The sequence below is a fragment of the Tribolium madens genome, unplaced genomic scaffold, assembly GCF_015345945.1.
Source record: "Tribolium madens isolate multiple individuals breed KSU strain unplaced genomic scaffold, Tmad_KSU_1.1 Scaffold_19;HRSCAF=116;Tcas5.2_LG9, whole genome shotgun sequence".
Classification (NCBI taxonomy): Eukaryota; Metazoa; Arthropoda; class Insecta; order Coleoptera; family Tenebrionidae; genus Tribolium; species Tribolium madens.
In genome coordinates this window covers 3,112,053-3,126,294 of record NW_025400983.1, presented here as the reverse complement: position 1 = coordinate 3,126,294, position 14,242 = coordinate 3,112,053, and the positions used below count along the sequence as shown (strand labels likewise).

The 14,242-nt window shown below is 29.6% G+C and overlaps 1 protein-coding gene across 2 annotated transcripts in view; it reads right to left on the bottom strand.

Annotated features, from left to right (window-relative positions):
* The window catches only part of LOC123016029 (polypyrimidine tract-binding protein 1), a 155,676-nt gene that overhangs the window by 134,637 nt on the left and 6,797 nt on the right, over nucleotides 1–14,242 (bottom strand). The window contains exon 2 of one of the 2 annotated variants that reach the window (XM_044416203.1): nucleotides 3,963–3,990. The exons of the other annotated variant lie outside the window; for it this stretch is intronic. Within the exon in view, the coding sequence (XP_044272138.1) occupies nucleotides 3,963–3,990 (28 nt within the window). The remainder of the gene's footprint in view (nucleotides 1–3,962; nucleotides 3,991–14,242) is intronic. 2 annotated transcript variants of the gene reach the window in all.

Genomic DNA, 14,242 nt, shown 5'->3' with positions numbered 1-14,242 from the left:
GCTACATCATCGTATAAATTCCATTTTTTTATAATCTAATTTTAAAACTTTGTCACTCTTATGTTTATTTCGACTTGAAATAAATTCCTTTTAACTCACTGACATTTCAAACAAACCCATACTGTTTAACATGAGATCATGAACAAATTAATAATTATGCAAAAAAAACATATTCAACTGTCATTTAAATAAATAATAAATTAGCAACGATTACATCATTAGTTGTAAGTTGCATTTTAATTAATATTAAATTGGAAAAAACCGCAGAAGCAATCAAATACCAAACCTTTCCAATTTCCTCCTTCAATTTGAAATGCCATCTTTGAATATAATAAATATCGATCTTTATTTAACAAACAATTCAAACTCGCCTCAGAATCGAACAATTAATCACAACATTGCCTTACATTGATGAATCATTCGCGATTAATATCCTGCACAGGTGTACCGAATAGTTCCTCAGAAATTTTATCGATTCAACTATCTTATTACGAAATGTGCATTTTTAAATCAAATTAATAAATTAGACAAGACATGAACGTCAATTCTCTAACCCTTAAGGAATTACTCCCTGATACGGGCTAGAGACCGGGAATGACCACCGGTTGCTTACCGAATTCGCTTGAATTATTCATAAAGAGGTGGCGTGAGAAGAAAGAGGAGGAGATATGAAGTGGAGATCCTGTGACGCAGACTGATCGTCCTGGAGGGAAAAATAAGAGGTCCGTCGAAGAGCTAACGTCGTTGTTTACATGTTGAAAACGCTAGGAAATTGATAGGAAAATTTCTGATAAGGATATTTTTAGATCGTTCGCTGTTCATGCTAACAAGGGGATGAATGTGTCTATAGACACGAATTTAATGGATGTTTCCCGAGAGAGAGAGGAAAATATAGGGAGGAATTGCAAAAAAGGAATTCCGGAATGGGAACCCAAACGCCCCAAATTACAGGCGATCGGGTGTTTTTCATAGATAAAATTACTAAAAATAGACACTTTCACTGAATGATAAATAAATAAAAAAAACTGTTGAAACATAAATAAAATGAGAACGTGTCGGGTCGAAACCGAAACTTTATTCCCATGTGACAAACACAAAAAGTACAAAAAAACTGTTTTCAACTATCGTTATTCTAAATACTCAAATAAGTGCTCAAATAGCTACAAATTTTCAAACAATTCCCAACTGTTCGTGAAACATGCTATAATCTTAATGATGTTTCAAGACTGAAAATTTCTCAAAACTGTAACTCTGCTTCACAAATAAAATCCAATGTTTCTCGAAAATTTTGAATTGTTTCTCAACTTTTCCCTCATAGTTTCAAAATTTCAGAATCAATTCCCAAAAACTTTTCCAAAAAAAGACAACACTTCTTTTAAACAAAAAACTTGTAAAAATAAAAAAGAACACACAACGTTTAAATCAATGGAATTTTACGCCCTCAACATTTATGGATACATTTAATGATGAAACCATCCAGAAGTTGAAACAGAATTAACCATTCCAGAAAACTACTCAACTGTAGTCTCCTTTGGGAAAGTTATCCCCTACCCCTTGATCTTTTTAATTTAAATTAAATTTAAAAAAGACTCAGAAATACCTATCCAAGATTTAAAAAAAAAAAAAACAGAACCTCTTCGGACCTGAGATCACCATAGACAAAATTTTAGGGTTGTAACGGGTTTTCTAATTCTAAATAGGGTACACAGAAAGGTAATTAATTTTTTCAAAAACAAAGAAAATTACAAATGTGTTTTATTGGGTACAAGAAATCCCAATATAGTACTTTTTTATTTTAATAAAAAAATATAATATAATATAAAAATAATAAAATATTATTTGGCATGAGCTCTTATGAAATAGTTTCGCGTGGATGTGAAGAAGTAATAAATTCAACATGTGGTTGTCGGAATTTCCCATGTGGTCAAGGAGATGAAAAGCTCGTTCAGTTCACAGATTTTTGCATAAAATCTCTAAATTTTTTTGGTGGAGGCTCGTTTTCTTCGTCTTCAGCTGAATTTTCTTCCTTTTGATGAAGCTTTGGATACAATAAATGTAATATTTGTAATAGTTTATTGATATTCTTTGAAAAATAAATTTAAAAGTTAAAAAATATTTTACTTCTATAGTGTATTATTCCAAAAAGTTTCAAATCTATAGGAAGTAACCATTTCCCAACCTGAACTGTCAATGTCATGTTTTCAAAATTTGATGAATTCTTTATTAACTTTCTATTCTTTAAAAAAATGATTGTGAATAAAATAATATACAAACCTCTCTCTCGGTTTATTACTAACATTAGTCATCAAATTTCGCCCAGGTAATGAAGAACCTTCCACCTCATTTTGTAATCTATGTACTATTTCTGTACACATTTAAAACCTCAAAAAGATTTGATGATTCCCAATATCTAAAAGTTTATAAATTATTAAAAATTATGTTTCAAAATCTGTAACTTTTTTAGCTATAATCAATGAAATCTTAATAAACTATATCAAAATCTTGTTTTGCTGCATAATCCTAAAACTTTAAAACAATTTATTTAAAAAAAAACAATATTTCATTAACGATCTTAACCAAGTAGATAAAAAAAATACATTTCCACATTGGTAGGTATGAGTGTAATTCTAAAAACAATCAAAATTCTTTATTCTAAAATTCCATTCAAGATCTTGATCTTTACTAGTCTTCAAACTTTTTTCAAGATTGCCTGTGTAAAAGCTTAGCTAAATCAAAAAGTTTTACCTTATTAGGTATTTGCAATTTTGGAGAATTAAAACTCTGTACAAGATTTCAAGATTTTGTACGAGTATATAAATTTTTTTATATATTTTATCTTTAAAATGTTATTTATAATTCTTTCAAAAACTACAAATTACTACACAATATTGTTTTCGTTTCAAGAAAGATCACACTTTTAGTAATTTTAGATAAAACTTGACAAAAAAAAAAACAAAAATTTCTCTGTCTCAATAAGATATACATATTTCCTTTATGTTTATCTAGATTAGAAAATCGCTTCTAATAATTTCCAATATTTTTCATAATTCCGTCCTTTCAAACCTTTTTTTCTGTCTAAAGATTTTGATATTTCTATGAACAGCATTATTTTTGTCAAAACCTTAATAACCTGAACATTGTTTTTGTTTACCTAAAAAACTTCAAATTTCTCTAATTTTTTAAATACAAATTTAAATTAAATTATTAGAAGTATTATGGATATAGATATTTTGAAATTTTTCGCATTAAGCTGAGGAAGTCCTTCGAGTACAAAACTCGTGAAAAGTGTCGGAAAAGTGTCATTTTCCTGTTGAAACGTTTAGTCACGTTCCTCGTCCATCGGCCGACTTTCTGGCGAACGAGCCGTCAGCGTGTGTAAATAAAAAATGGCGCCCCAATAAAGAGTTAGGTCGGCTGTGCCGCATTTAATCAAGCGAAATAATAAAAAGCAAAGCTCAGAAAACAAAAGAAATCCGCAACAATAAAGACGTCTCTGTGTGGTCGAATGACGAAGAAAAGCTTACAGAAGAAGAGAAAAACAAAACAGAAAAAAAAAATTTCGGTTGAAACGGCCGACGTCGAAATTCGCCAACTTCCCTGCTAATAATTAAACACTGGGTGCATTTATTATGTATTGCCAACCTCACGGCCATATACGCCTGGCTTATTATTCATACCAACATTATTACAGCTTTGAATAATTAAACCGGCGGAAAATCCGACGTTTTCTTAACGCCAAAGCGCCCAAAGACCACAATCGCTCGTCGACCGGTCAAACACGCCCTCATTATTACAACATGTCTAGAGCGCGTTGCCAGGACCGAACCTAATTGTAATTAATCCGAAATTCGCTAAGGCCACCCTCGACACTTAATGCACAGAGATGGACACCGAACACGCAACACACAAATGATGCAAAAGCAAAGCTACAAGCATGCAACAACGAGATAGGACAGACTCACCTTAAGACGTCTTAGCACATTCAACCCCCTAGAAAGAAGAGAAAGAAAATTAAAATAGAACGAACAAATCATATGTACATATAAAAAGAAAGAGATTACGTGGCGTGATGCTGGTTTTGCTGGTTGCGAGAAAAATGCTGAGAAAATTCGTGTAGTAGTTGAAGCGTTATTTCTTAGTGCGGTGCTGAAAAGTGTCAAAGAACAAGTGCAAGAAGGAATACTCGATGAAGCAGACACGTGCACTCAAATTTCAACCAAACAAAACACCAAAAATTATTTAATAAATTGTCTAGAATCATAAAAATTTCAATAAAGTTACAACTCCAAGCACCGTTTAAAGTCAATCGTAAAACTTCTAAAACACAGAGAAAGAAGCCAGAAGAGCAAGTTTTCATTATGGAGTGTGAATAAATTTTATTCTAATGCAAACTTGACTAAAACCTTAAATAACATTCTACTTTAAGATCACAATTTTTCTGTCAAAATCTTACAATACCTTAAAAAGTTATTCCTTCAAAAACTATAAAATATTACTTGTTACTCTTTAAGGTTTACAAAAAGGCAAAAATGTTTAAATCAAATCTTCATTTACAATATAAAGAGTTTCTCCCACATTACAAAAAATATATCATTTTACTCAAAGTTAATCTTACCACCTCAATAACTCGAAACATGTTTGAAGATCCTTAAAGTGTTGTAAAGATTTAAAAAAAGCACGTTTTCTCTCATTTGACAAAAAATCCTCATTTTAACTTAAAATAGATCGCAACAAGTCTTTGCAACTCTTCGATATCTTAAAACCTGTTTCAAGATTCTCAACATTTAAAAAAAATTGAAAGAAGCACAGTTTAATCTCTAATTAGAAAAAAACCTTCCCTTAACTTGAGATAGGTCAGATCTTACAATGTCTTCTTAAATCTTCAATATCTCAAAACCTGTTTCAAGATCTTTACAAAATTTGTAAAGATTTTACAACATTTACTTAAAAAAGCACACTTTTTCTGATTTTATAAAAATCTTTACTTTAACTCAAGACAAATCTTACCATATCTTCTACAAAAATTCTCACTTTAACTTAAGACAAATCTCACCATGTTTTCATAACTCTTCAGTATCTTAAAACATGTTTCAAGATCCTCAAAATTTTATAAAAATTTTGAAAAACACATTATCTCTCTAATTACAAAAATACTTTTTTTAACTTGAGATAGATCAGACCTTACAATGTCTTCTTAAATCTTTAATATCTCGAAACCTGTTTCACGATCCTCAAATTTTAAAAACACTTTGAAAAAAGCACATTATACTCGTATCTCTAATTACAAAAAATTCTTCCTTTAACTTGAGATAGATCAGATCTTAAAATATCATCATCAATCTTCGATATCTCAAAACCTGTTCAAAGATCTTGACAAATTTTATAAAGATTTTACAAGATTCACTTTAAAAAAGCACACTTTTTCTGATTTTATAAAAGTCCTTACTTTAATTCAAGACAGATCTTCCCATATCTTCTACAAAAATTCTCACTTTAACTTAACATAAATCTCACCATGTCTTCATAACTCTTCGATATCTTAAAACCTGTTTTAGATTCTCAAAATTTTATAAAAATTTTGAAAAAGCACATTTTCTCTCTAATTACAAAAAATCATTCTTTTAACTTGAGATAGATCAGATCTTACAATGTCTTCATAAATCTCAAAATCTGTTTCAAGACCTTCACAAACTTTGTAAAGATTTTACAAGATTCGCTTAGAAAAAAACACACTTTCTCCGATTTTATAAAAATCTTTGCTTTAACTCAAGACAGATCTTACCGTATCGTCATAAATCATTATCACAAAACCTGTTTTAAGATCTTTACAAATTTAGTAAAGATTTTACAAGATTCGCTTAGAAAAAAGCACATTTTCTCTGATTTTACGAAAATTCGTTACTTAATATAGATCTTGCCATGTCTTCATGAATCTTCAATATCTTAAAACCTGTTTCAAGACCGTCGAAAATTTTGTAAAAATTATACACAATTCCAATTACCGCACAGTTGCTCTCACACACTAAAAAATTCTTACCTTTTGTCAAGATCGACCTTATCACCCCCTCTTAAAACATCAATATCTCAAAATTTTGTATCAATTTTATAAATTGCGATTGTCAAGTAAACAGTAGCTCTCATATTAGAGAAAATTATTACTTTGCTCAAAATCAATCTCACCATCTCTTGTTGAATCTCGAAACATGTTTAAAAATCTTTAAAATTTTATAAAGGTTTTGAAATAAGGACATTTTTTCTCTTATTACTAAAAATCTCTTCATAAATCTTAAATCTCAAAACATGTTTCAAGATCCTCAAAAATTTTGGAAAAATTATACCAAATTCCACTTAAAGCAATTTTTACTTTTTCTGAAGATCGGTCTTATCACCTCCTCTTAAAACGTCAATATCTCAAAATTTTGTATAGATAAATTTTGTATAAAATTCAAAATAATATAACTGTCAAAAACCAACATTAGTATCCCTTTTTAAATTTTCGATAACGTCTCAAAACCTGTTTCAAGATTCCCACAATCTTGAACCATTCAAAACATTTGACTTTCAAATCTTTAAACGTGACAAAATCCTGACATTTTCATCTTCTTTATTAGACTTTAAGATTCTTGAAACGATTCTAAAAGGCAATTTTCAGAATCTTACAAGAAAATATCTTTATTTTTAAATAACTTTATTTAAAAATTGCAAAGAATGTCCTAAATCATCTTACACATACTTTTCATATCAAAGCTTCAATATTTTAAAAAATTGTTCAACAATTAACATTTTTTTAATTAGATTTATTTTTGGATTTGAGGTCCGTGCATGTTGCTTTAAAATTTTCATACAATGTAAATGTGGCTTAGTCTAAACCGAAACAAGCGGCTCCAGCTTATACCAAATAAATTATCAGGCTTGGTATATGCAAGCCTTAACAAAATTGTTATTTCCAGTGATGTTTCACTCTCGTACAATATTTACCTAGGCTGAAAGCCATCATAAATTTAATCCTCTAGCTAGATTTAAAGAACCTTCTCGATGAAGCAAACGAATAAAAATCCCCATTCGCTGATCCCTAGACAAGGACAAATCAAATTTTCATCCTTGCCATTATCCATTTGATCTATTATTTCGCATTAATGGTCCTCGGAGGTAACGATCCGATTTTACTAAGACCATTATGTTAACTCCCACCATAATTTCCCACTGTCCGAAACGCTCGATAATGGAAAGGTCTCAAACCCGGCGCATCCACCATTTCTCTCAAATTTCTTTAAAAGTTCGCATTTCTTGCTCTCTATGCAAAAGACAAACACACAAAACCGCAGAGTAATTCAAACTTACGCCTTAATATTTCATATTTAACAATCTACCTGGAGAAATGCGCAAAGGATTAAAAGACGATTATTTTGCTTTGCTTCCGCCGGATTATTTTAAGTAGTGCCAACTTCACGAAAGTAAATATTTAAATGGGGGCACGTGCTCTAGAGCGATTTTACACACCACATACGTGAAACACACAGATGAGACCTTAACCGATTGGTCCACTCAGCGAGAATTAATATTCCGATCACGTGTCTTGACACGACAAAAAAATCCCTCAATTATTAACAACGGCAAAGATTTAAGTTTGTACAGCATTTGGAGCTTTATTAAAGCTTTTAGACGGCTCCTTTGTCCATTTTACCGTACTTGAGCGATTTTGTTTTCACAAACTCGTGTCGTCGGCTTTTCGAAAATTACCTCCTATGAAATAATAGTGCAAGTATCAAAGATCAAAGCTGGCGCTGCACGGTCAAAGGGCTTATGAATATAGCGATTCTCAGTGCAAGTTTACATGAATGCACGTTTACATCGTTCCAAAAAAAAATTTTTGCTGATTGAAATTGCAAAAACTGTGTTGATCTTAAACAAGACCCTTGTCTTGAAGCTTGCCACAGTTAATTAGCTCACATCCTTCGGTAACGTTGCCATTATCTAATTAATGCTTGGATTTACGATATGAAGCGAACACACCGGCGGCAGTGGCAACATAACACACTAAACACAAAAACTGTTTCAAACAAACCTTTCCAATTACTGAAAATCCGGAACAAAAGTTCCGGAACGACACGAAATGATTGAAAAACGTTTTAACTTCTTGTAGTAACTCAGCAATGAAACCGACATTGTAACAACTAACAGAGTTACATGGAAATTTAAGCACTTAATTAATAACTCGGCAGGGTTATGTCGAGCGGTTTTACACCCCCAACAAGGACATGTAATATACTTGATAAAGCGACACCAGAAAAAGCTCCAAATTTCCTGTTTTGAAATTTGAATCTTAATTATGCTAAAATTTAAAACACTGCGCCAGAAAAGTTTAATTCTCAAATATAAAAGTGTCGCAACACTTCTCAAAACCTCATAGTTTCAAAAGCTTAAAATCAATTTTCGATATCTGAGAATTGCAAAATGTTCCATAAAAATAGGTTTCGTTTCAAAATCTTAAAATCAATTCTCGATATCCTAGAATTGCAAAAAGTTCCATAACAACAGATTTTTTTTGTTTCAAGGTCTTCAAACCATGACTTTGTTATTACAAAATATTAAAAAATATTTTCAGCTACTCAAAAATCTAATACTTTTTTCAAGATTCCCAATAACAAATCACCAATCTACTCAGATAGATTACAGAGTCTTAATAGATGTCTAAAATTCGAAATTCAAGATTCTGTTTTTCCTTCTATCTTATGATCCTTCTTAAAAATAGAATCTACTAACTCTTATCAATTACACACATCCTAATTTTATGAATTATTATTTATTTTAAAATAAAACATATTTTTAAGTTCTTAACTAACTAGATCAAAAAAATTACTTTATATTCAAGAGGCAATAAAATTATTTCAATGTTTTTTATCTTCTATTTCTTCAAAACTCAATAATTTTTTAAACAGTTATCAAATCACCTCAATTATTTCAAAATCTTGTTCTCATTTTAAGATAGAAGAAATTTTCGCAAGATTGAATACACAATAGTGTTACTAATTTTTCAAAAAAATCTTGATTAGATCATAAAAAATTGACAAAACCTTTTTTACAAATCTCTTTTTATCTCTTTGTTATAAAATTTCCTTATTATCAGAATTTAATAATAAGTTTGTTTCAAGATATTCAAGAAATTATTCAAAAAACTATTTTTTAACACCTTAAGATCTCGATAACAACGACTCCTCTAAACACATTAACGTATAACAAAAAAAGAAGAATAAAGAATCTTAAAATCTGTTATTTTGGAAACCTATAAAATTCTTTATATCAAGATTCTATTCGAAGACCTTCTTTTTTCTTCAGTCTTATCAATAACATCAAAACCTTGTTTTCGTTTCAAAATCCAAATTTTTTCTACTAATTTCATTATCTAATATCTTGATCATTGACTGTGTTATAAACTGTAATTTTGAAAACAATTCAATTCTTTACTTCAGGATTTGAAGATTCTGATTCAAAATCTTTATGTTTTTGTTCAAAATCTCATAATCTTCTCAAAAAATTAATATCTAGAAAATCTTATCAATTATTGATTAAAAATTTTGTTTCCGTTTTAACATTATATAGAGACGTCATAATAATTTAAAAAAAAAAGTGAAAAAAAGATATTTTGATTAAAGATCTTTAAAAAACTAGTAATTAGTACGTTTATTTCTATATAAATTTTTTCATAACTCATTTTTTTCCTTAAAATATCAGTAATAAATTCTTTATACATATTAAAATAGTATAACAAAAAAAGACCATTAGAAAGTCTTAAAAACTGTAATTTTAGAAACTTATATAAAATTCTTTATAATCAAGATTCTGTTTCAATGTCTTTATCTTTTTCTTCAATCTTTTATGATAACTTCTTAGAGCTAGATCCTCAGAAAATCTTATCAATTACATCAAAACCTTGTTTTCGTTTTTCAATTTTACTAATTTAATTTCAAAAAAAGTAAATATTATATTTTAAGAGCTTGACTATTGACTGTAAAAAAATTGTAATTTTAGAAACAGTTCAAATTCTTTTAAAATTTTAAGATTCTGTTTAAAAATCTTCATCTTTTTTTTCAAAATCTCATAATCTTTGTAGTAGGTAATTATCTATAAAATCTCATCAATTATGAATGCAAAATCTTGTTTTTGTTTCAAGATACATACTCAAGATTATGTCTCAATTTCACTACCTTGAGAAAAATATAAATTTTACGTTTATTTCTGAATATATTGAGTTTTTGTCTTAGTATTATATTTTTTCGCAAAAAATCCGAACAAAACTTAATCATAAACACAAAAAAGTTACTATTTGCGCAAGAAGACAATTCTTGAGCAAAATAGGACTTTCCTCCCTTGTATGGAAAGTGTTCCCATCCACCCGGAGGCAAACATCCCTAATCACGTCCCATTGTGCACCATCGAACGCATGTAAAATAATCCTAGCACATTTTTTCCTTCTCTCCTCTCGTTCTTATTCCGCACAATGAGCAACACAATGCTTCGTTACCAACAAATGCATACATTCTTCTTCACCAATTGTTCTGCAACTTGCATTAATGTAAATTTTCGCCGGCATCAAGCCGGCTCCCGCTCAACCAACCCCATGAAAAATGCATAAACTGCGATAACATCCAAATTAAACAACCCTCGAGCCCGCATCATACGTAAAAATTTCACGCCGTTAATTAGGTCGCCATTATACCAACAATATGCAGGTCTAATTATGCGCCAATAAATGCCCGATCAAACGAGAAATTACACCCCGACGTGTAGGAAATTTAAAAAAAAATTCAAACACGAGAGAGAAATACATTCGATTCCGACTGACACATTTCAAATTTTCTATAAAAGTTAACTCAATTATTATTAGAGGTGGAACGACCGACGTTTTGTTTGGAGTGTTTTACACGAATAAAAAAACTTCGGTTTGTTTTATTAATACATTTAGTATTTTTTACAATTTTCATTGTGTGAAAGTTTATGGCAGTTTGGTGATTACTTTGCGACAAGGTGTCGTTTAAGGGCCTTTCTCTGCCGTCAATTTAAATTTTAATAACAATATCAAATGCACTTAAAACTTAAAAGCGTTTTTCTCAACAACCCCTTCAAAATCAATATTTAAACGCAGCCTTGCGCTTTTCTAGCTTTCCACAAAATCAATTTTTCTATACTTACAATAAAAAATTAAATTTTAACTCAAAAAGTTACGCTTTATAAAAATTGTGATTCGAACTATTATTCTGAAGCGACTGAAAATGATCACTATTTCAACAAAGCGCTTGGGATAGTAAACATTGAAACAACAAATATTCCAAAATCAAACTCAAGTATTTATTTCTTCTAAACTTAGTCACAAAAATTCAATGTAAAAAATAAGATAATTATATTAATTAAAACACCCTGTATTTTTTAATTTAAATTTAATTTTAATTTTAAACATTGAAACAACATATAATCTAAAAATAAAGATAAACTTACATACATAGAGTTAGAAAAATTCAATATAATAATTTTTTTTTTTCGTTTTTCGAAAACATAATATAAATAAATATTGAGACACCTTGTAGAATTTTTTTAGAATAAAATATGCAAATATTTTGAGACAGTAAACACTGAAATAATATTTCAATAACAAAGATAAACTCTAAAAATAGTCAGAACTCGCGCCCCAGAGAAAAATTTCAAGTAAAATAAGATACCAGGAACTTAAAAAAAATGTTTTTTTTCGCCAAAAAATTTTGACATTTATTTTTTGACATTTGACATTTTTTATGTCTATTTAACGATACTGATGTATATGTTTTTTCATAATTATTTAGTAAAGGTACAAAAATTTTACCAATAAAAGTCACAAATAACATTAAACAGAGTTACAATTTAGAATACGGTTTCCTTGTTTCCTCTTCTAATAGCCCGTAGCAAAAAATCTTCAAAAATTATTTTTCCAGTAGAAATAAATAGAGTGAAAGTACAAAATTTAAACTCTGATAACTTCGAAATTTTTATAGATTTTTTTTTACATTTTTTCCATATTCCTGGTATATTACCTCACAAGGCATTTTTCTCTAGAGCGCGAGTTCTGGCGCACCCTGTATATTCCCAAAATAAGGATAAACTTACACCAGATGAATACAAAGTATGGAATCAAACATTTTTTGCTTAAACTATTTATTAAAAAAAAAACTAATTGATGAGTAATAAAGTACTATAAAAATGTGATGATTTGTAGGAATAAAATTTTTCAAAAAATCTTTTGTTTTTAAATTCCATAAAAAATAATTTTTTCATGAAAATTATGATCTAAGGATTACAACTTACTTTATATTTATTTTTTTCAAAAAAAAAATACATAAATTGCAATTGCAATTTTGACAAAAAAATGACATAACTCAAAAACAAAACAAAATTTCGTTCACAAAATACAATCACATTTTTATATTACTTTAATTTATAGTATATTAATTATTATTTTCTGGAGACAAACGATTAAAAAACCGCTTGCTTTCATACTTTATATTCACCTTGAATATTTGGTTTATACATAGAGTTAAAAAATGGAATATAACAATTTGAAAACAAAAATTATAATTGAGACACCCTGTATACAAAATTTTTTGCCCTTTGTCGGTGTTGAAATTTCCTTTAATCGTCCTCAAACATTTGCTCAATTTTCCAAAACAAGCAGTTGATTATTTAACCTTTTTTAATATTTAACGGTCCATTTGTGATATTATAAAGATCGAATTAAAATTCACAAAGCCTCGGCTAATGCAAATCCGGCTGCGAGCGGAGTACCGAATCAAAAATTAATGAAATTGTCGGACGAAAAAGAGTTACGACAATTAAGCCTCTAAGAAAATTATCCACTTTTAAAATAAAAGAAATTAATTACTCCATGTTTGAAATATGTTCCAGCCTCGGCAGAAAAATTGTTTAGCAATTTAAAAAAAAAAAGAGAAAAAGTAGAAGGTTAATTTATTCAGCGGAAAAATCAAAAAACGAGTGAACTTTTCATAGACGAGCGACATCGGAGATGGGATGGAAGGGAAAACTATCTGAAAATGGGCGCCGCTCGTGGCAACCGGACGCGGCAATTTCCCATGCCGGAAACAATCAGCTCGAGCATGATAACGAGTTGCCATTTTTGCTCTAATATTCAATTAACACGAATTTTAACTAATTGAAACACCCAGTATAACCAGTCATTTATTATTAGGATTTAGTATAATACTCCCGGTATATTATCAATCAGTTTTTAGGGCTGCAAACTCCATTTATCGGTTTATTTTCAACAATAACAGAAAGCCATCACAAATTGTGGTTGTAACAAACCGCGTTGATTAATCACAATCCAATTAACCTAAAATGTTATAAATGTGAAAAATGAACGCGATTATGACGGAAATGGCCGATCGATTTGTTAAATGGATACGTCGTTGGATTTCTTGTTAGAAGAGGGCGAAAGAGAATACGAGAAGGCCTCTCTCATCTCGGGACGAGCAGAACTTCAATTTTACATCTCGTTATTTTTGGATTTGGTTGCGTCTATGTGAGGCTTCGACGACGGATTACCAATGCAGCGAATGCAATATTCGAAAAGAGGGAGGAAAACACGCTGGAGTGGCAGGAATTAGTTCGCGATTTTTAAAGGCTAATCGACTTCGAAAAGCGAACAATAAAAGCCTAATACAAAAATAAAACAAGCACTAAAACGATATTATTCTATCAAAATACTAGAACAATCGCAATTTCGAAAAAGTAGATAACAATTATTTTTGTAACTAAAATCGAATTTCAAACAAAAAATAGCCTAATTAAAACAGATTAGAAAGAATTAAAAAGAATAGTTGGAATCAGAATTTCGACAAAGCTGAGAAGACGATACTTGAAGAATTTTTTTTAAATAACAAATTTTCAATTAAAATTTGAAAGCCAGCTTAATTAAAATCGTGATTACAACTATTCTACCAAAGCTGTAGAACACTAGTTGGAATTACAATTTCGGCAAAGCGCAGACAAAACTGATATGTAATTACTTTACTTTTCCTCAGCTTTACCGATATTTTAAACTAAACACAAATTTCACAAAAAAAAAAATTAATAAAAATCTGAATTTGAATCTAGCTCAATCTAAAAGAAAGAGCCATTAACAGAGCAATTATAGCACCTACTATTCTAAACTGTACCTACTATTCTACCAAAAAAAAAAAAAAAAAAAAAGTTAAAA